The sequence below is a fragment of the Coregonus lavaretus genome, assembly GCF_964263955.1.
Source record: "Coregonus lavaretus genome assembly, chromosome: 9".
Classification (NCBI taxonomy): Eukaryota; Metazoa; Chordata; class Actinopteri; order Salmoniformes; family Salmonidae; genus Coregonus; species Coregonus lavaretus.
The window spans coordinates 27119647-27142294 of record NC_139996.1 but is presented as its reverse complement, the minus strand read 5'-3'; the positions used below and the strand labels follow the sequence as shown (position 1 = coordinate 27142294).

The window sequence follows — 22648 nt, the reverse complement described above, 5'->3', positions numbered from 1 at the left end:
GACAGACCTCTAGGCTATTGCACACAGTCAAAAACACTACTGTACCTCCAAACCAATGGAGGCTGCTGAGGGGAGGACTGCTCATAATAATGGCTGGAACAGAGCGAATGGAATGGCATAAAACACATGGATGTGTTTGATGTATTTGATACCATTCCACTCATTCAGCTCCAGCCATTACCACCAGCCCGTCCTCCCCAATTAAGGTGCCAGCAACCTCCTGTGCTCCAAACACATCTGAGACCTAGGACCATGATCAACCAGAACTGGTATAAAGAGTTCCAGGGTACATAAAAAAATAAAATGATTATTATGTTCAAACAGTCTCTCCCAGTACACAGTAGTCACAGTTCTACATGAGCTACGTACCTTATACAGCCCGATGGCTCTGTGCCGTGACCCAGTACATCTGACCATTGAATCTTAGTCCCTAGTCCCTGTGGTTTATGTCATAACATCAATCAAGTCATAGGTCAGAGGTGACTCTTAGGTCTCTCAAAAGCATCTTACACAACACAGAGAAAGAGTAGGTGGGGGAGACGAGTGGAGAGGACTCAGCGGTCTTCCCTTGTATAGCCAAAAGGTTATGTAATGGTTGAATTGAGTAGTAGTTGTAGTTAGGACAGATGTGATAACTTGGGTGGAGGTTGAGTAGTGGTTGTAGGTAGGTCACATGTATCCGTTGTGCCTGGTGGCTGCTGGTGTGGGTACACTGGGTGCTGCTCGTGAGCTCACTCTCCCTCCTCCCTCAGTATAGCCGCTTCTCATAACTACAGGAAGACAACACACAGAGACAACAGTCAGGAATATAAGTCAAGCTTAATTGAAACTCATTTTACACTACATATACTAGATTGAGGGTTTTAAGAAATTGGTAGGGCTTTAAAAAGTGGCCTAGACTTCTGGGTCTTCCTGAAAACCAAAAGGTAACAAACAGAGGAAATTGCAGTAGGAAAAGAGTTGGAGTTGTGAGCACAGGGAGAATGTACTTACATGGCACAAAAGAATATCTATGATGAGAGCATGAGTCAGAGAAAGAGAGAGAAGACAGACATTGTGACGTTTAACTTGCTTCAGTGCTACTATTTTACTCAGGGGTAGGCAATTCTATCCACAAATGGCCAGAGTGGGTGCAGGATTCTGCCCCAGCTAAAGCAGTAACACATCCAAAACAATAAATCAACCAATCATAGTCTTAAGTCAAACCTTAATTACTTGCATCTGCTGTTACTGCTTTGGCTGGAACGAAAGCCTGCCCCCACAATGGACCTTGTATTGTATGACTGCCAATCCCGGATTAAAGTAGCAACTCCTAAACAACCTATAGTAAAGGAGATACGAACGCCACTGGTGAGAACAAACACACACTCACTCACACACTACCACCCAGTCCAGAGATAAAGGACACTTCAGCCACAGGCACAGAACATGGGACACAACAGGACAGGTTAGTCGATCACAGAGGAGAGGAGCACAGGATCTACAACAAATACCAGAGGACAGGATGTGTAAACGATGCCAGAGCCAGGCAGGGGCAGACTTACGAATGGAGCCCGTGTACTCCCCCCTCAACCTGAGCTGACATGGTCCTCTTCTCAAACTTTAGCTCCCCGGAGTACATCATGGACCTGAAATAACATACAACAGTACAACAATATATCACAACAATGGAACAAAGACACACAGATCATATCAAAGTCGAATACAATATCACAGTCTAACATCTATTCATAGACTTACCGCAGTATGCAGAGGCTCTTGGCTCCGATGTCTTGGCAGCCATGTTGTATGCCAGCGATGAGGTAGGGGGCAAATTTATGGATGGAGCCTTTATCCTGAACCGACCCTGACACACCCTGAGCCACCTTCACCTTGTCCCCCTCACTGTCGAGATAACCACACAATCATAATATCCCTATCACTGCAAATAGACAACACACACACACACACCTTCTCCCCCTCACACCTCTGTCCTTAGCCCTATTACTGCAAATACACAAGACACACCGTCTCTCTCTCTCTACCTGAAGTAGCGTTTCTGGCTGCTGCTGTTCTTCTCCATGGCGTCCAGGGAGCCCATCCCCCGGTACTTCTTCAGCCGCACGCCGTCTGAGAAGAAATACTCCCCCGGGGCCTCCGTGGTTGCCGCGAGCAATGACCCCATCATCACTGAGGGCACAGAGGTCAGAGGTGAAAGGAGGTAAAAGTCAGACCATCAATAGTATGGTGTAGATTTTCCTGTTTGTGGGAAAAGGCTAATAATAATGCTTGGTGGGTTCAACACACAAATACACACCTGTGGATGCCCCAAGAGCGAGAGCTTTTACCACGTGTCCAACGGTCTGGATGCCTCCGTCTGCGATGACGGGCACACCGAAGCGCCTGGCGTACTCTGCCACCTTGTACACTGATGTGCCCTGGGGACGCCCACACGCCATCACTGGCACACAACACAAACATAACACAAAGCAACATGTCAGCAACGTGTCAGCAATTTGCCAACAAATAGTTGTTTTTAACTAAACATTAAGCAAACTCTACACTCTCCTCCGTCCTCATCCTCTCCTCCCCTCTCCTCATTTGCTGTTCCTCCCCTGTCTGTCATTACCTTCCTGGGTGATGCAGATGGAGCCGCAGCCCATCCCCACCCTCAGAGCGTCCACACCCGCATCGATCAGATTCTTAGCCTGGGCTGCAGTCACCACTACAGAGAGAGAGTGAGAGAGATTGTAAATCGAGAATGGGAAAGAAAGAAAGAAAGAAAGACAAAGAAAAAGAAAGAAAGACAAAGAAAAAGAAAGTGAAAATGTAAGAGAGATTAACGGGAAAGAGGCATTGCTAGAGAAGGTAGAGGAGACTCACCGTTTCCTCCCACCACCTGTAGTTCAGGATATTTCTGTTTGATGTAGTTGATCATATTGATCTGATAGACAGAGTTCCCTTGGGACGAGTCCTACAGCAGTAAACAGACAGGGTTTAGAGAGGAGCGGAACCCAAAGATAGGACAAGTAACCAAAAATACAATATAACAACCCAACCCCTTCCCCAGACCCACCAGCACCACCACGTCAACCCCAGCCTGCATCAGCAGGTCCAGTCTGTATTTGTCCTCCTCTCTGGTTCCGATGGCCGCTCCACACAGCAGCTGTTTCCTGGAGTCTTTAGAGGCCAGTGGGTAGTCTCGGTTCTTCTTCAGGTCTGTCCTGGCGATGATGGCCACTAGCTCATCACTGTCATTCACTATGGGCAGTTTACCTGAGAGAGACAGAAGTTCCAAACAAAGATTGATCTTTTGTAATGTCCTCTCTGACTAAAGTGTCTCTACAGGAAATGTTGTGTCACTACCATATGGTACCTTTCTTGCTGCGCTGCAGGATGTCGTTGGCCTCTTTCAGTGTGACGCCAGCTGGTGCTACCACTAAATCGTCCCTCTTTGTCATAGCCTGCAAGAATCAGCCATTCAAGTAAACCTCACAGGAATAGTATTCAATACTACAAGAAATAGACTCATCCAGTTTACAATATATGTGTTGACAATATATTGTAAATATATTGGACGTGTACAAACAAACATGTCATCCACACACACCCCACATACACACACACCTCTTCCAGGGGTCTGTCATGGTCTTTCTCTGAAAGGAAGTCGATGTCTCGGGAGGTGACGATGCCCACCAGCTTGCTGCCCATCTTGCCTGTCTCGGTGACGGGGATGCCAGAGAAGCCGTGGCGGACCTTGGCTTCGAACACGTCTCCCACCGTGTGGTGAGGACTCATCACCACTGGGTCTGTGATGAAACCCTGCTCAAATTTCTGACCACAAATAAATAAACAAGAAACATCATTCAGCAAATGTACTTTTGTCTTTATTAAACCAGCAAGTTGAAGTGTATTCATGTACTGTTACATTGTTACAACATCATTTGACATGAGACTTTATACTGTTGATGTAACGGTATATCAATATACTGCACATCATCATGTCGTCCAACCGCTAGCCACCATCTTACCTTAACCAAGCGGACCTCGTTGGCCTGGAACTCTGGAGTACAGTTATGGTGCATGATCCCGATCCCGCCCATGAGCTATAACACACAGAGCACTGACCAATAGCCGAACAAGACATAGCCGAACAAGACATTTGTCCAATCAGACTTCAATATGCATCAACCTGAGTCCATGTATTACAAGACATATATTTTCTTTGTATTTATGGCAATACAAAAAAACTCATTACCACAACCAAAAATACCACTAGTAAATTAAGTTTGGTGACATATTTGTGGTATTGTCTTATTGGTGTTGGCTGGCTGAGTAGGTGAGGAGTGGCTCTATACTCACAGCCATAGCAATGGCCATGGAGGACTCAGTGACTGTATCCATGGGAGATGAGATGATAGGAGTCTTCAGGGTGATCTTCCTGGTCAGAGCTGAGGTCAGGTCCTAGAAACAGGAAGTAGAGGAGGAAATAGACAATTATCACATCACAGTGATTCGAGAAGAAAAACATAATTACATAAATAATGGCACCCTGTCAACCAAATATCTGTGACTGTAAGGCAAGACCAATCAGAACATGCAATACCTCCTCATTGCCATTAGGTGGCACCATGGACGTCAGCTGTCCCTGCTCAGTCCTGTATGTACAGTCATGTACCACAGGAGACATACCCTTCTGCCAGCAGAGAACAAACAAGCTAAAAACACCAGCACCTGTAGCCTACTAAAGCAATTACACAGGGCATGACTCTGACTCTCAGCCATGAGGGACTGGTGTTGCTATTCTCATCAGTGTTGTTGTGGAGTGAAGTGGTCTGGCTGGCTGTGTTACCAGCTGAGTGTGTGTGTGTGTGTGTGTGTGTGTGTGTGTGTGTACACGTTATTCAACTGAGATAAACATAAAACGCGATGGAGACAGAGAGGACCACAGAAGAGGAGTAGCTGCACACACACACAGGGCTATACTGGGATGGGTATGACATAATATGCCAGACAACAGCAATGGAGTTGACTAAAGCAGTGGCATGGCTATGATACTGTAGCTTCTGTTGTTTATTAGCAATGAAAAGGTTAACCAAACACACTGGATACTCACCACTTCATCTGAAATAAAGTCTATGAAACCAGGCAGAATCAGGAAATCACTGTAGAGAGAGGGGAAGGAGAGAGGAGAAGAGAGCGAGAGAGAGACAAAAAAAAAATAGAACAGAGAGAGAACATTGTGAGGTCCACTATTACTGACATATCATGTTGTCTTGAAAGGGTCGATTCTCGGATACACATCATTCTGCCAAACAGTGAGGGAACTGATGTGTGAACACTTCCCACCGCTTGCCTCCCAGCACCAGTCCCCTGACCCCTGGCCAGCACAGAGTCACATCCCTACACCCACAACCACTATGCATATCACACAACCTCACACAGACTGGAAATAAAGCCTCTTTCTAATCCTCCCGCTGTACTGGATGTGAGGATATGATGTACTCTCTGTGTAAACCTCCATTAGGACTGATAACACAAGCCTAATATACTCATTCTAATTTAAAAATAAACAAATTCCTCTTATGTAAGGATGCATAATGATGATTATTCTACTGGTCTGGTTTCACCATATCATCACAGCAGTCAGTGAGTGTTTTTACTCTGTCAGTATCACACTAACACTTATAAGGTCTTACTGACTGAAAGGTCACAGTGGGTCTCTGCTGAGAGAGGATTTGTTATATCTATGATACATTAGTGTAGTCATAAAGATAATACACCAGCCATAGCCCCTCATATTCAGCCATCTTTGAGATGTTTCATATTTAGGTGGAGGAGCACCTGTCTGCTAGTATCAGAACTAGGCCTACTAGCTAATACTGACCATCATCGGTTGAATGGAATGCTCAGGGCAACAACATGGCGCCTGGCTCTGAAGTTGGCCAAACTCGATGGTAATAATTCCAGTATCTCAACCACAACAGTCAACCTGGGGGCACGGTCTTATTCCTGCATTTCTGAGCTTTCTGAGTTATCGGGAACTGTGAACAAATCCCGACTGGAAAACTCCTCTAATGGGCGCATAAACAATTCAGCACCATGGGCAGCGCCGCGAGCAGCGCTCACCACCAAGACTGATCGCGGTTTCAGGACCACGGCCGTAGACAGCGCTGCCATAGATAGTGTCATGTACCTATTGCTGGTGTGGCTGCAGGCAGAAGGTGTAACATATCATATCATACTAATTTGAGTGTCGCGGATGTACTGTATGTTTACTATGTTACTTCTATGAGACCAGGCTGAGTGACTCTCTCTGTCATAAACTTTAAATTGCAAAATTATTGGAATTTCAATCAAGATCATTGGAAATGCTGCTCTCTAACTAGAATGTATAAAAAAAAATCTTACTTGTATGTGAGTCCATCCCCGATAGAGAAGAGCTGCTGAGCCGTCAGTCCATCTTCAGGCACGTACCCCGTCCCTCCACTGATCAGGTAGTCAGCCATGCTGGAACACACACACACACACACACACACATATATATATACAGTATAAATACATACATACATACATACATACAGTTGAAGTTGGAAGTTTACATTCACTTAGGTTGGAGTCATTAAAACTCGTTTTTCAACCATTCCACAAATTTCTTGTTAACAAACTATAGTTTTGGCAAGTCGGTTAGGACATCTACTTTGTGCATGACACAAGTAATTTTTCCAACAATTGTTTACAGACATTATTTCACTTATAATTCACTGTATCACAATTCCAGTGGGTCAGAAGTTGACTGTGCCTTTAAACAGCTTGGAAAATTCCAGAAAATTATGTCCTGGCTTTAGAAGCTTCTGATAGGATAATTTACATCATTTGAGTCAATTGGAGGTGTATCTGTGGATGTATTTCAAGGCCTACCTTCAAACTCAGTGCCTCTTTCCTTGACATCTTGGGAAAATCTAAAGAAATCAGCCAAGACCTCAGAAAAATAATTGTAGACCTCCACAAGTCTGGTTCATCCTTGGGAGCAATTTCCAAATGCCTGAAGGTACCATGTTCATCTGTACAAACAATAGTATGCAAGTATAAACACCATGGGACCACGCAGCTGTCATACCACTCAGGAAGGAGACGCGTTCTGTCTCCTAGAGATGAATGTACTTTAGTGCGAAAAGTGCAAATCAATCCCAGAACAACAGCAAAGGAACTTGTGAAGATGCTGGAGGAAACAGGTACAAAAGTATCTATATCCACAGTAAAACATGTCCTATATCGACATAACCTGAAAGGCCGCTCAGCAAGAAAGAAGCCACTGCTCCAAAACCGCCATAAAAAAGCCAGACTACGGTTTGCAACTGCACATGAGGACAAATATCGTACTTTTTGGAGAAATGTCCTCTGGTCTGATGAAACAAAAATAGAACTATTTGGCCATAATGACCATCGTTATGTTTGGAGGAAAAGGGGGGGTCGCTTGCAAGCCGAAGAACATCATCCCAACCGTGAAGCACGGGGGTGGCAGCATCATGCTGTGGGGGTGCTTTGCTGCAGGAGGGACTGGTGCACTTCACAAAATAGATGGCATCATGAGGAAGGAAAATTATGTGGATATATTGAAGCAACATCACAAAACATCAGTCAGGAAGTTAAAGCTTGGTCGCAATGGGTCTTCCAAATGGACAATGACCCCAAGCATACTTCCAAAGTTGTGGCAAAACAGCTTAAGGACAATAAAGTCAAGGTATTGGAGTGGCCATCACAAAGCCTGACCTCAATCCTATAGAAAATGTGTGGGCAGAACTGAAAAAGCGTGTGCGAGCAAGGAGGCCTACAAACCTGACTCAGTTACACCAGCTCTGTCAGGAGGAATGGGCCAAAATTCACCCAACTTATTGTGGGAAGCTTGTGGAAGGCTAACTGAAATGTTTGACCCAAGTTAAACAATTTAAATGCAAAGCTACCAAATACTAATTGAGTGTATGTAAACTTCTGACCCACTGGGAATGTGATGAAAGAAATAAAAGCTGAAATAAATAATTCTCTCTACTATTATTCTGACATTTCACATTCTTAAAATAAAGTGGTGATCCTAACTGACCTAAGACAGGGAATTTTTACTAGGATTAAATGTCAGAAATTGTGAAAAACTGAGTTTAAATGTATTTGGCTAAGGTGTATGTAAACTATTTCCGACTTCAACTGTAGACAGAACCCAGCTGACCATATATAGGGACGAAGCGCTTCTAGACTCTATTGCAGGATTTGTAGTTTTAACCGTGCAGATTAAGGTGCACTATGCAGAAATCGCTCCGCCATTTCCTGTTTTCTAAAATTCTAAGTTTGCCTAATTTCAGTTTATGTGAAAAAAACAAGCAAGTGTCAAGAGTCATTGTACTATATAAACCGCTGTGAAATATATTTTCCATAACCAAAAATATTGTATTTTCAGCTGTTTGAAGCTGGTGTACAAAACTGAAAGTAAAAGATGCAAAATAGAAACTTAACGGGAAGCATAGAAATAGCACACATAGAACAAATATACCACTAATTAGACTTGCTTTCAAAGCTAATGACAGATTTATAACTAACATTTCTATGTGAATTTGGTCGGGTCACCCAAAAGTTACAGATTGCAGCTTGAAATATATAGACAGATTTAATTATGCATAATACTGTATCTCCATGTTTCACCTGCAAGGCTGTCAGTGAAAATTCAAAGACCTCCTGGGTAGAATACATGCTCCTAAGACCATGTTATCCAGAGAGAACGTATTGCTGTAAGCTACAGTTTGTTGTTTTGACGTGATATAAGGGAATATACTGTACGTAGTTGTCTTTCTACAGCACCTAATGATGTAAATGATTTTACCTTCAGTGTGGTTTTTTACCTTTCCATTAGATAAATACCTTGGCTCTGTAGTGTGGAAATGTTGATGAACCTACAGACTCTATAACCCTGTCAATGGAAAGTATTTCAGTCTGTGTGACGGTCAAGCGGCAGGTAAGAGGCTTTAGTTACATCACTGTCTCCCGGTAGCAGCTAACTGGGATTTATAAAGCTCACTGACAACGTCAATGAAAACACCTTGACTGGCAGATGGATGTTTGGTAGTTTGTTCATGTAGATGAAAGCCAGTAATTCACTAGGCCAGCGGGGTCTGGGACCTGGGACTGAGCTAGGGCCTAGTTGTTGACTGATTGTTAGAGCAATTGGAGTTTAGATGATGACGAATGGTATAGGCTGACTAGTTTTGTTTGTCACCTGTGTGTGTGTGTGTCTGGCTCACCTCTCAGGTTCGTATCCAGCTTGGATGCGTGTGGCACTGTATCTCTGCGCAGCCGTCTCGTGCCCATGGCCGTGAGGGTTGGTGTGTGTGTAGGCTCCACGGGGGTTGGAGTTGGGGTGTGTGTGTTCCCCTTCGCGGGGCGAGAGGTGCGGCCTGGCGGGCTCAGTGTCACCAACTATACGGCGGTAGTCGATCTGGTAGGTGTCTCGCTCAAGTTCACCTTCACCAAACCGGTCGTAGCCTTGACCCTCCATCTCTGAGAAATCCAGGGCTAAGGCCTCCACGGCCGTCGTCTCACACACAGACCTGACTGACCCCTTTCACACACACACACACAGACCTGACTGACCCCTTTCACACACACACACACAGACCTGACTGACCCCTTTCACACACACACACACAGACCTGACTGACCCCTTTCACACACACACACACAGACCTGACTGACCCCTTTCACACACACACACACAGACCTGACTGACCCCTTTCACACACACACACACAGACCTGACTGACCCCTTTCACAAACACGCATACAGACCTGACGGACCTCTCTCACACACACACAACCGATGCCTCTGACACACTTGAGGCCTCTATCAAGTCTCAAATGCACATTCAATGCCTTACAATTACAATGCCTCACTCACTAACACCTGGCATATCACGGACACCTGCACACCCAACTAGAACAGACTTCCCCAGAGTGTGTAATTTCTCTAACACACTGCTGACACGAGTGGTCTGTGTCCATTCACTGCCACACTCGTTATCAGAAATACACACAGACACGCTGTCTCACAACTGTGTGTCAATTAAATAGCCCTCCTCTAAATCCTCCTGTCTCTGTCTTTGGGGTGTTCTCCTGTCTCTCTGCAGATACAGTCTATGGGAGATAAGGCCTAAGGGTGGGAGCTCCGGTGTTCCTGAGATAGAAGTACAGAAAGATGGAGAACTACCTCTCTCTTCGTTAGACAGAAGTAGGGAGGGTGGGTCACGCTGCAGGCTCAGGAGTCCTCTGAGGAGGATACAGTTGCAGTGAGCTGAAGTCCTAGGTCCTGGGTGAAGCTGAGTGAGTGTCCCCTGGATGTCTCCCGGTCTCAGGCAGGGTGGTGAGTCCCAAAAGGGAGAGGGAGCTGGGAGTGTAGAGCAGCCCCCCTGAGGCCTGGAGAGCTTTGGGAGCTGAGCTAGTGGAAATGTGAGAGATAGAGAGCAGTTTGTTCCTGAGACTACCACTCTATTTTCCCTCCTCTCTCCTCTCCTGGCTTAGCTCTGTTTGTGACAGTAGCAGACGTCAGTCCTACAAAGAGGATTGGAGGAATTAAAGCAGGAGGGGGCAACTGGCTGGAGGGAGAGATGAGAGAGGGAGTGAGAGTTGAGTGATAGAGAAGGGGCGGAGGGAAGGGTTGGGGGTGGAGAGATGATCCTGTAAAACACACTTTCCCCTCCCAGTATCTCCATGGTGAGGGGTGTGTGTTATCAGTCTCAGACTGCTTTGTGTAGGCAGGTTACCTAAATGTAACTCTGTGCTGTACTGAAACCATTGACTGAGGGGAGGGTGACTGGGTTGCTAGGGACGCTTTCAGGAAAATAATCTGCAGATGACTACTGCTTGTGACAGTTACTGAGGGATTGGACCAGCAAAGCCTCTTTAATACTCACTTACAGTCTCTTTCTCTCCCATTTTCTTTCTTTCTCCAGTATACTCCCCCTCTCTCTCTCTCTCTCTCTGCCCTCTAATGGTAGCCCCTGAAGCCTCTCTCCTCTAAATCAACAATTTTTTTATTTATTTTTTATTTTTATTTTTTTCGGGGGGATGGATCAGCTTAATATTGCAGATAGATTGTATCTTCTATCAATGTAATTGTCTGCATCACTTCCAATCCCCCATGTTTATTTTTATTTTTTATATATATATTCCCCTTTATTACTTTTCAACCCCACCATCCTTTCCCTACTTGGAGTAAATTAGTGAACAACAACGCCCAGGCCTCTACTTCCGGTCTATACTTACTATCTACACCTTATGGACAGAGTTAATTTTACAATAATTCTATATCTATATATATATATATATATATATATATTTATTTATTTTTTTGCTCCTGAACTTCTTCTACTCTCAACCTCTCCGATCATTTTCATGATGTCCATCCGGTTTGCTTCTAAATGCCATATCTTTCTAACTGTGCTCTTTCCCAAAAGCTCCCAACATACAACCTATATACTTATTATGGACACAGTATGCTTACATTATTAACTATCTTTGTTATTATTTGTTGTTATTTGTTATTAGTCCCATCCTTCAACTCTATTCAATACCTCCCATCTATCTCTTAACACCATCCATATAGGATTTCTATTTGCCATATATATTTCAACCATACTGTGATGTTTTACAAAAGTTCTGAACCTTTCTATTCTCATTGCTTCTACAGATTGTGAATTAAAAATAAACATTTTTGCTAAAAGTATTATTATATTATTGATTGATTGACTATGACTTTTCAGATCACCCAGTAATGCTATCTGCAAGGTTAGTTCCAGGTAAATATTGCAATCCTTTAGCCATTCCTGGACCTGTGTCCAAAAACAAGCTACAAATGGACAGAACCAAAACAAATGATCTAATGATTCTATCTCTTCACAGCAAAATCTGCAGAGCTGGGAAGATTGTATCCCCCATATAAATAACATTCTATTGGTAGCAAGAATTTTATATAATAATTTAAATTGAAAGATTCTAATTTTTGAATCCGGTGTCGTTTTGCGTGTCAGTTCATAAACACTATGCCATGGGATCGGTACGTCAAAGATCTCTTCCCAACTATTTTGCAATCTATATGGGACTGCTGTCAATCCTTTGGTCCTTAAGTGAAACTGATATACTTTTTTATTTATCACAGTTTTCCTTAACCAATTATGTTCTTTAATGCAAGGCCGACAGACAAGTTCCTTACTTTCTCCCCCTTCAACTTTCCTCTTCCACTTTTGCGGTAAGGCTGCAATTATTTGGTTGTAATTTTGGGTAGAGCAGACATTTCCATATGTTTTTGTTAGCTGCATGTGCGACATAACTCCACCAGTCCTACCGATGATATCATTTACGAAGATTATACCTTTTTTAAACATTCTGTCAAAAAATAAAGGTTTTTTGTCAATTAGTATATTTGAATTTAACCACAATATTTGTTGCATTATTTGTTCTGTCGTTTCTGGAGGATTAAATTGAAATTGCAACCAACTTTCTATGGCTTGTTTTAGAAATAGTGACATTTGGGAGATTATTTCCTTTTCAAATAACTGAAAGTGAGAGGTTGTAATCTGAATAAAGGGAAAAAGGCCTTTCTTGAACAGTGGGTGAGACAATCTTACTAATTTGCTTGAGAACCAGTTCGGATTTAAGTATAACTTTTGGATGACTGAAGATTTTAGTGATAGGTCTAATGCTTTAATATTTAATAATTTCTGTCCTCCGAATTCATATTCATTATATAAATATGCTCTTTTAATTTTGTCTGGCTTGCCGTTCCAAATAAAATTGAATATTTTTTTCTCATATAATTTAAAAAACTGTTTGCTAGGCGTAGGCAAGACCATAAGCAAATAGGTAAACTGGGATAATACTAAAGAGTTAATCAGGGTGATTTTTCCACAAATTGACAGGTATTTTCCTTTCCATGGTAGTAAGATCTTATCTATTTTTGCTAACTTTCTATTAAAATTTATTGAAGTGAGATCATTTATTTCATTTGGGATATGTATTCCGAGTATATCCACATCACCATCAGACCATTTTATTGGTAAACTACATCGTAATGTAACATTTTTATTTTTAAATCAACAACTTGGTTGTTTTTTCTATTTCCATTGACCATATCGAAAAAAGTATTCACATGTTACTCTGTGGATATAGGCCTATCTGTATTCTACACTACCGGTCAAACGTTTTAGAACACCTACTCATTCAAGGGTTTTTCTTTATTTTTACTATTTTCTACAATGTAGAATAATAGTGAAGACATCAAAACTATGAAATAACACATATGGAATCATGTAGTAACCAAAAAAAGTGTTAAACAAATCAAAATATATGTTATATTTGAGATTCTTCAAATAGCCACCCTTTGCCTTGATGACAGCTTTGCACACTCTTGGCATTCTCTCAACCAGCTTCACCTGGAATGCTTTACCAACAGTCTTGAAGGAGTTCCCAGATATACTGAGCACTTGTTGGCTGCTTTTCCTTAACTCTGCGGTCCAACTCATCCCAAACCATCTAAATTTGGTTGAGGTCGGGGGATTGTGGAGGCCAGGTAATCTGATGCAGCACTCCATCACTCTCCTTCTTGGTAAAATAGCCCTTACACAGCTTGGAGGTGTGTTGGGTCATTGTCCTGTTGAAAAACAAATGATAGTCCCACTAAGCCCAAACCAGATGGGATGGCGTATTGCTGCAGAATGCTGTGGTAGCCATGCTGGTTAAGTGTGCCTTGAATTCTAAATAAATCACAGACAGTGTCACCAGCAAAGCACCCCCACAACATAACACCTCCTCCTCCATGCTTTACGGTGGGAAATACACATGCGGAGATCATCCGTTCACCCACACCGCATCTCACAAAGACACAGCGGTTGGAACCAAATATCTCCAATTTGGACTCCAGACCAAAGGACACATTTCCACCCGTCTAATGTACATTGCTTGTGTTTCTTGGCCCAAGCAAGTCTCTTCTTTTTGGTGTCCTTTAGTAGTGATTTCTTTGAAGCAATTCGACCATGAAGGCCTGATTCACACGGTCTCCTCTGAACAGTTGATGTTGAGATGTGTCTGTTACTTGAACTCTGTGAAGCATTTATTTGGGTTGCAATTTCTGAGGCTGGTAACTCTAATGAACTTATCCTCTGCAGCAGAGGTAACTCTGGGTCTTCCAGTCCTGTGGCGGTCCTCATGAGAGCCAGTTTCATCATAGCGCTTGATGGTTTTTGCGACTGCACTTGAAGAAACTTTCAAAGTTCTTGAAATGTTCCTTATTGACTGACCTTCATGTCTTAAAATAATGATGGACAGCATTTCTCTTTGCTTATTTGAGCTGTTCTTGCCATAATATGGACTTGGTCTTTTACCAAATAGGGCTGTCTTCTGCATACCCCCCTTACCTTGTCACAACACAACTGATTGGCTCAAACGCACTAAGAAGGAAATAAATGAACTTTTAAGAAGGCACACCTGTTAATTGAAATGCATTCCAGATGACTACCTCATGAAGCTGGTTGAGAGAATGCCAAGAGTGTGCAAAGCTGTCATCAAAGCAAAGGGTGGCTATTTGAATAATTCAAACATAAAATATATTTTGATTTGTTTGCAAAGGGTGGCTATTTGAAGAATTCAAATATAAAATATATTTTGATTTGTTTAACACTTTTTGGTTACTACATGATTCCATGTGTTATTTCATAGTTTTGATTTCTTCACTATTATTCTACAATGTAGAAAATAGAAAATTAAAGAAAAACCCTTGAATGAGTAGGTGTTCTAAAACTTTTGACCGGTAGTGTACATGTAAAAAATGCATGTTTGTATTACATAACACAATGGCATGCCACAAGTATATTTGTATTCAAAGTTCCACAACGTTGTGCCCTGCTGAACGCGCCCCAAGTGGCATCCGTGATGATGACGTCTAAAAAACGTGACAGTCAATGCAGTCGTAAAGACGCGACGAAAATGGCTACATGTGTAATGCTACGTTGCTTGTCTTCCAACTTTACCTCTGCCCTGCCCTTGCTCTACAGTTCGGCACAGCTAACTCCCTCTCGGCTGGTATCCAGGGCATATGTACTACGGACTCTGTCCACTACCACCCGACTTTCATCAGGTAACGTTACTTGTCTTGTGGAGCTCGCAAAACAGGTGGCTAGCTAACACGCTAGCTAGTTCATAACAAGGACGTTCTTGTTTTGCATAACGTATCTAACAGCAGTTAGCTAGCTAAGCGTGTAGATTAGAAGTAGACTGATAACAGTTTTTTAGGTTTGTGTCAACGTCTGTGTAGCTACTCGAACTAATTGCAATTTTCTCCTGAATTCCACAGCTCTTAAATTCACAGACAAACACGAATGGATACGAGTAGAGGGAGAGGTAGGGACGGTTGGCATCAGCAAATTTGCTCAGGTGAGTTGTTCAAGAGGCATGCTACCACTGGTTCTTAAAGACATGCTCTGGTACTTAAGCGACTAAGAAATTATTATTTAAACCTGCTTTGGGCTGAATGTGTAGGTCATGCATGCAAAATTACTGTCTTACCTCAATTAGCCATGAAAGCAACTGTTTTCTTGAAGCTGTGCCATGCCATTTTCACTACATTCCCCTGCACATTGGCTAGCCCCCTAGCAATTAGAGTTCTAGCCAATGAGCTTCAGCCCCTCACATTTGAGTGACAACTAACAAGAGGCCTGCTCAGCGTTATCCAATGAGGTTGCAGGGCGGGCCCAACGGCACAGTGGACACAGCAGCGAGAGGGAGCAATGATGTGGTGCACGTATGTGACCTAGTATGCAATTTTCGTGGACCACATTTGGCTCGTGAGTGCTACTTTCAGAACTACTGGCGAAAAAGTATACAAAGGTACCGGAGAATCTCTTTAAGAGCCCCATTGGGACTTGTGGTCTTCTTACCAACCCGCTGTTAGTTTGTTGTGGCGCTTCCAACACATCATGGATCATTAGTGTTGTTGGGACTGACACATCTCATTTAATTGGGAAAATCATAATCTAAATCTGTGTGTTCTGCAGGAGGCTCTAGGAGATGTGGTGTACTGTGGACTACCAGAGGTTGGCACACAGCTGGCACAGACTGGTAAGCAGCAGTTACTACCCTACAGACTTGTGTGGACGGTAACACAACGCAGGTCCTCTTGGGTTATACTAGTAACTGTAGCCTTCCTCAAGACCTGTTCATGACCTGACCTATCGCTGTCCTCTTTTTAGATGAATTTGGAGCGTTGGAGAGTGTGAAGGCAGCCAGTGAGCTGTACTCTCCTCTAACCGGGGAAGTCACAGAGGTCAACACACTCCTGGCAGACAACCCTGGCCTCGTCAACAAGTCCTGCTACAAAGACGGTGAGCACACATACACACACACCCGCAGACATACAGTGAGCTCCAGAAGTATTATGACAGTGACACATTTGTTTTGGCTCTGTACTCCAGCACTTTGGATTTGAAATGATACAATGACTGAGGTTAGAGTGCAGACTGTCAGCTTTAATTTGAGGGTATTTTCATCCATATCGGGTGAACCATTTAGAAATTACAGCATTTGTTACAGATGCAGAAATATAGAAGATATTTGTGCGTCTGTAGCTTTCTCATTCATCATTATTCACGATTCATTCAGGATTATCCTTAATCATGGTAGCATCCACATTAATGTAGAAGTGTTTAGTAACATTCTATTCTTATTTACAATAAGAGTGACTCCAAAATGACACTATGTTATTTACCATTCATTTCTATTGACGCTGACAGTCTGCACTTTAAAATCAAATCAAATTGTATTTGCCACATGCGCCGAATACAACAGGTGTAGACATTACCGTGAAATGCGTACTTACAGCCCTTAAACAACAATGCATTAATTTTTTTATAAAAAAGTACAATAAAACAACAACAACAAAGTTTTGAGAAAAAAATATCAGAAGTAAAATAAAATTACAGTAGGGAGGCTATATACAGGGTGGGTACCGGTGCAGAGTCAATGTGCGGGGGCACCGGCTAGTTGAGGTAATATGTACATGTGGGTAGAGCTAAAGTGACTATGCATAAATAATGAACAGAGTAGCAGCAGCGTAAAAAGATGGGGTGGGGGTGGGGGGGCAGTGCAAGTAGTCCGGGTAGCCATGATTAGCTGTTCAGGAGTCTTATGGCTTGGGGGTAGAAGCTGTTGAGAAGCCTTTTGGACCTAGACTTGGCGCTCCTGTACCGCTTGCTGGGTGGCTGGAGTCTTTGACAATTTTGAGGGCCTTCCTCTGACACCGCCTGGTATAGAGGTCCTGGATGGCAGGAAGCTTGGCCCCAGTGATGTACTGGGCCGTACGCACTACCCTCTGTAGTGCCTTGCGGTCGGAGGCCGAGCAGTTGCCTTACCAGGCGGTGATTCAACCAGTCAGGATGCTCTCGATGGTGCAGCTGTAGAACTTTTTGAGGATCTGAGGACCCATGCCAAATCTTTTCAGTCTCCTGAGGGGGAATAGGCTTTGTCGTGCCTTCTTCACAACTGTCTTGGTGTGTTTGGACCATGATAGTTTGTTGGTGATGTGGACACCAAGGAACTTGAAGCTCTCAACCTGTTCCACTACAGCCCCTTCGATGAGAATGGGGGCGTGCTCAGTCCTCTTTTTTTTTTTTCTGTAGTCCACAATCATCTCCTTTGTCTTGGTCACGTTGAGGGAGAGGTTGTTATCCTGGCACCACACGGCCAGGTCTCTGACCACCTCTCTATAGTCTGTCTCATCGTTGTCGGTGATCAGGCCTACCACTGTTGTGTCGTCGGCAAACTTAATGATGGTGTTGGAGTCGTGCCTGGCCATGCAGTCATGGGTGAACAGAGAGTACAGGAGGGGACTGAGCACGCACCCCTGAGGGGCCCCTGTGTTGAGGATCAGCGTGGCAGATGTTGTTACCTACCCTTACCACCTGGGGGCAGCCCGTCAGGAAGTCCAGGATCCAGTTGCAGAGGGAGGTGTTTAGTCCCAGGATCCTTAGCTTAGTAATGAGCATTGAGGGCACTATGGTGTTGAACGCTGAGCTGTAGTCAATTAATAGCATTCTCACGTAGGTGTTCCTCTTGTCCAGGTGGGAAAGAGCAGTGTGGAGTGCAATAGAGATTGCATCATCTGTGGATCTGTTGGGGCGGTATGCAAATTGGAGTGGGTCTAGGGTTTCTGGGATAATGGTGTTGATGTGAGCCATGACCAGCCTTTCAAAGTACTTCATGGCTACAGACGTCAGTGCTACGGGTCGGTAGTCATTTAGGCAGGTTATCTTAGAGTCCTTGGGCACGGGGACTATGGTGGTCTGCTTGAAACATGTTGGTATTACAGACTCAGTCAGGGACATGTTGAAAATGTCAGTGAAGACACTTGTCAGTTGGTCAGCACATGCTCGGAGTACACGTCCTGGTAATCCGTCTGGCCCTGCGGCTTTGTGAATGTTGACCTGCTTAAAAGTCTTACTCACATCGGCTACGGAGAGCGTGGTCACATAGTCATCCGGAACAGCTGGTGCTCTCATGCATGCTTCAGTGTTGCTTGCATGGAAGCGAGCATAGAAGTGGTTTATCTCGTCTGGTAGGCTTGTGTCACTGGGCAGCTCGTGGCTGTGCTTCCCTTTGTATTCTGTAATAGTTTAAAAAGCCCTGCCACATCCGACGAGCGTCAGAGCCTCATAGTTATTGTACAGAGCCAAAACAACAACAAAATTGTCAACGTCCCAATACTTTTGGAGCTCACTGTACATGCATACTGTAGTCTACACGCACACAAACGCATGTATCAGCGATTATTTTAGAAATAATATTCAAACAAGGCCTGTGACTAGGCTAACCTCTGACTAACCCCTGCTGGGACAGGTTGGCTGATGAAGATGACCATTGCCAACCCTAAGGAGCTGGATGCTCTGATGGATGAGAAGGCTTATGAGAGATACATCAGATCCATAGAAGACTAGCACCGCTTAGCCGCAACCCTTAGCACCCCCACCCCCTCGCCTGCCTATCAATCGCTACTAGAGAGAAAGTGCACCAGTTGTGCCGGGAGTCAGATGTGACACTACACCGTGAAACCACCAGAAACGCCAGAGGAGCAGCCGAGCGCATCGATATTGATTTACCAGTGTTATTGTGGTCTGAATGTTAGGAGCCTTTAGTGTACTGGTAATGAATGTGACCTAATGGGGATGCTGGGGGCAAATGTCTTACACACGTAGCATGACTGATATGGCTGATGTGGAGTGATACTGTACGAGTCCTGATGCAGTCTCTGGATGAATCTCAAGTCTTACCCTTGAGTCCTTGTGTCCTCTCTCCGCCTCCTTAAAACATTAGAGGGTTTTGTTCTGATGTTTTGAGGAGTTGAGGACACAAATAATTGAGGAAAAGGCTTAAGATTCATCCTCAATCTTCCACTCAAAGCCTGCCCCAAGCACAGGGGATGAGGAACTTATGCTGCATTCATAATTAAGTGGGAAGGTGTTAATTATACCAGTTGTGAAATAATGAATACCAGTTGGATGTATTCACATGCTTTTAACTCGTTGAGAAGTGCTGGTTGGCTAATGGCCAACAAGCTGTGTCAAACAAACTAAAAGACAAGCTATCATGCTTGTAAACAAATGAGTGTTCAAAAACATATTAATAGATTTGCTTTTTATAAATTAATGTTTTGTTACATTTAATTGCCGAAAATGCTGTTTGAGGTCATTTCCTTAGTGGGTGACTCCAGAGGTCAGCAGAAGTCGGAGCTCAGGGATGATAGACGAGTTTCCCACTAGTAATTACGAGTTGTAGGGGGGTTCAAGTGGATTTTTCCCAGTCGTACGTGGTAAATACCACCTTCCCACTTGGTTATGAACGTAGCATCAAGACTGAACACTACTGGGAAAAATTGTCCTCAGAATTTCACTCTATCAAATACAGCTGTCAGGATCAGTCCATCTGGAGGGGAAGGGACTAACAATAAAGCACTTTGGATCTGGAGCAGGCTGGTTTCTACTATATGTTGTGCCTCTGTATGCACATCATGTACTGGCACTATGGAGATGAGACATAGAAATAAAACTCTTGACTTGCACTTCCTTGTGTGTGTTTACTCTGTCCTGTCCACTTCATCCCCCCTGAGTACTTTCACTGAGATGTCTTTGTAGTCTGATACTAGTTTGGAAAGACAGCACTTATATTTTATACAATATCTTCGAGGAAAATCTAAATTTTTCATTAATATTTATTATATTTGCATGAGTTCCTTGGTACAAATATTGCACTTTTTAACACAATGACACCTAGGAGCAGTGCTTGCGGTTGATTCTGCCTGAATGATCTTATTATAAATGGCTTTGGTAAAGGACTGAAATGTAAACCAATTAATGTAAACAGCAGTTTGTCCTTGTTACACAGACTAACCCTTAACCTCTATCCCATTATGTGGTACCCAGTTTTGTAACAGTTCTACCAGTGTAGTCTTTCGCTGACCTTTAACCCCTGCCCTCTTGGTCATCTGTGAGATGTAGCCACTCCCCAGGCACAGAGGAGAACCTGGCCTTGGCAGCAGAGACCTCCTAACCCTTCCCCGGGCCACATGGGGGCGTGGCAGTCTATCCTCCTCCGCTCCCTCGTTCATCACGCTGGCCATGAAGTCTGTCTGGTTCAGGAAGGCGATGGTCTCATCCCACCTGCGGCTCACATAACTCTTCAGAACAGTGTTGTAGGGGTTAGAGGCAGCGTCCGCGTCTGGATCATCTAATTGGTGTTGAACTCCATGCGGGTGATGACAGGCAGGAGGAACAGCCTATCTGTGTTGACCAGACCTCCCTGACAGAGAGAAAGAGAGAGAAGTTATGTCACTCACTTAATTTAGCAAAATTCACAGTGTGACATTTGTACATAAAATACACCACTAGAAAATGGCTCAAGGCATTAAAAAAGAAATGAAACAGGAAAAACGGTACTGAGGACCACTCATGAGACACGATACAGTAGAAGCATTGCGTTGACGTACACCCAGGGCCTCCGAGACCAGGCGGGAGGGGCAGGGGGACCAGGTCCACGTACTCCCCAAAACGCCTCCTCATCAACGCAACGTCCTGCAGAGACTGGCTTCTCCTTTCCTCTCCTCCAGATCTGTCACCACACGCTCTGGGTAAGACTGGCATAGGACTACACCTAGAGGGAGAGGCTGAGCTTTAGCTAAAGTGTAGAGTAATAAGGGAAGTGTAACACTCACAATTCTATACAGAGAAACACATGAGAGTTGGGTTAACTTAGGGGCAAGGCTATAGTATGGTAGGGTTATGGTAACTACAGTAAGGTTAGGTTAAGGCTATGGTAAGGTTATTACAATGAGGTTAGGGTAAATCGGGCAAGATAAGGGTAACTATGGTAACGGTATAGGTTAGGATAAGGCTGGTGCTGTTGTCTCTCACCGGCATAGTGCAGCATGGAAGTTGGGCACTTCCAGGGTTTGTGTAAGAGGTCATCAGGCAGCTCAGGGCACCACGTCCTGACGTAATTTCCGTTAGGGTCACAGGTCATGGTCGCGTCAACAGGATGCATGACAAAGTTCCAGTGGTCTCTGTGGTCCTCTGTAGCTCAGCTGGTAGAGCACGGCGCTTGTAACGCCAAGGTAGTGGGTTCGATCCCCGGGACCACCCATACACAAAAAATGTATGCACGCACGACTGTAAGTCGCTTTGGATAAAAGCGTCTGCTAAATGGCATATTATTATTATTATTATTATGGTCTAGACCACACATGCCTCCATTCTGCCACATCATGGCATCGATGGCCCCGTCAGCATCCACCAGGGTATCCTACACACACAGTAAAATGTGAATGAATTAAACAGACAAAGCTCTGCAGCTCTATACTCTGGTGTGTGTGTGTGTGTGTGTGTTTCACCTGGAACCAGCGGGATCCTTCCTGCCATGATAGATGGAGGTAAGCTATGAGGAAAGAAGCCACTACGTGTCTCATATAGTTGTTCATCCATCCAGTCAGCCACAGCTGTCTACTAGAGCAGTGTTTCCCAACTCCAGTCGTCGAGGACCCCCAACAGCACATATTTTAGTTGTTGCCCCAAACAGACCTGATTCAACAATTTGAATGTGCTTGTCCGAGGCTACAACAAAAATGTGTGCTGTTGGGGGTACTACAGGACTGGAGTTAGGAAACACTGTACTAGAGGATAACTTGTCCTGCCTCTGCCGTGCCTTGAGATGACCCCGCTCACTGCTCCACCGAAGGACCTGATTGGACAGAAACCAGGAAGCGAGTGAGTGTTCTGCTTTCATTGGATACAAACCAGGAAGAGGATCAGTGTTAACCCTGCCCTTACCTTGTATGGAGGTCTCAATGGTTCCCAAGGCAGGTCTGGGAACAGTGTTAGCTGCCAGTAGGCCAGGTCTCTCCAGGCCAGTTTTTGTATGAATTTGGGGGGTTGGCAGCATGCCCCTTTTGCGTCCCACAGCAACCAGCGAGCACTCAACCGGCCAAAGTGCAGGTAAGGAGACAGACAGCTGGTGTTGGGGGCATCTGCTTGCCCTGACTCCTTCTCATACATGTACACACCTGGAATACACACACACAAGTCACAATCTATTC

The 22648-nt window shown here is 44.1% G+C and overlaps 2 protein-coding genes across 3 annotated transcripts; one reads left to right on the top strand and one right to left on the bottom strand.

The window, feature by feature from the left end:
• Nucleotides 1-669: 669 nt before the first annotated feature.
• Nucleotides 670-9532, bottom strand: LOC311135052 (inosine-5'-monophosphate dehydrogenase 1b-like; the record flags this gene model as incomplete). 2 transcript variants are annotated; one of them, XM_084168916.1, is made up of 16 exons in its annotated part: nt 670-770; nt 994-1010; nt 1545-1628; nt 1741-1884; nt 2025-2169; nt 2297-2440; nt 2609-2704; nt 2863-2953; nt 3056-3255; nt 3356-3443; nt 3607-3813; nt 4011-4085; nt 4342-4443; nt 5096-5144; nt 6391-6489; nt 9270-9532. In XM_084168916.1, 16 exons carry the CDS (start codon nt 9521-9523, stop codon nt 670-672), a joined length of 1896 nt encoding a protein of 631 aa, XP_084025042.1. The 2 variants fall into 2 exon arrangements, with proteins under 2 accessions (XP_084025042.1, XP_084025041.1); XM_084168915.1 differs by lacking the exon at nt 994-1010 and having other exon boundaries at nt 749-770; nt 9270-9523.
• A 5444-nt stretch (nt 9533-14976) lies between these two features.
• LOC311135056 (glycine cleavage system H protein, mitochondrial-like) lies at nt 14977-20122 on the top strand. Its single transcript, XM_084168921.1, has 5 exons — nt 14977-15151; nt 15368-15447; nt 16068-16131; nt 16263-16394; nt 18904-20122. The coding sequence occupies exons 1-5, from the start codon at nt 15001-15003 to the stop codon at nt 18999-19001; spliced, it is 525 nt and encodes a 174-aa protein (XP_084025047.1). The 5' UTR covers nt 14977-15000; the 3' UTR covers nt 19002-20122.
• The last annotated feature ends 2526 nt before the right edge of the window (nt 20123-22648 follow it).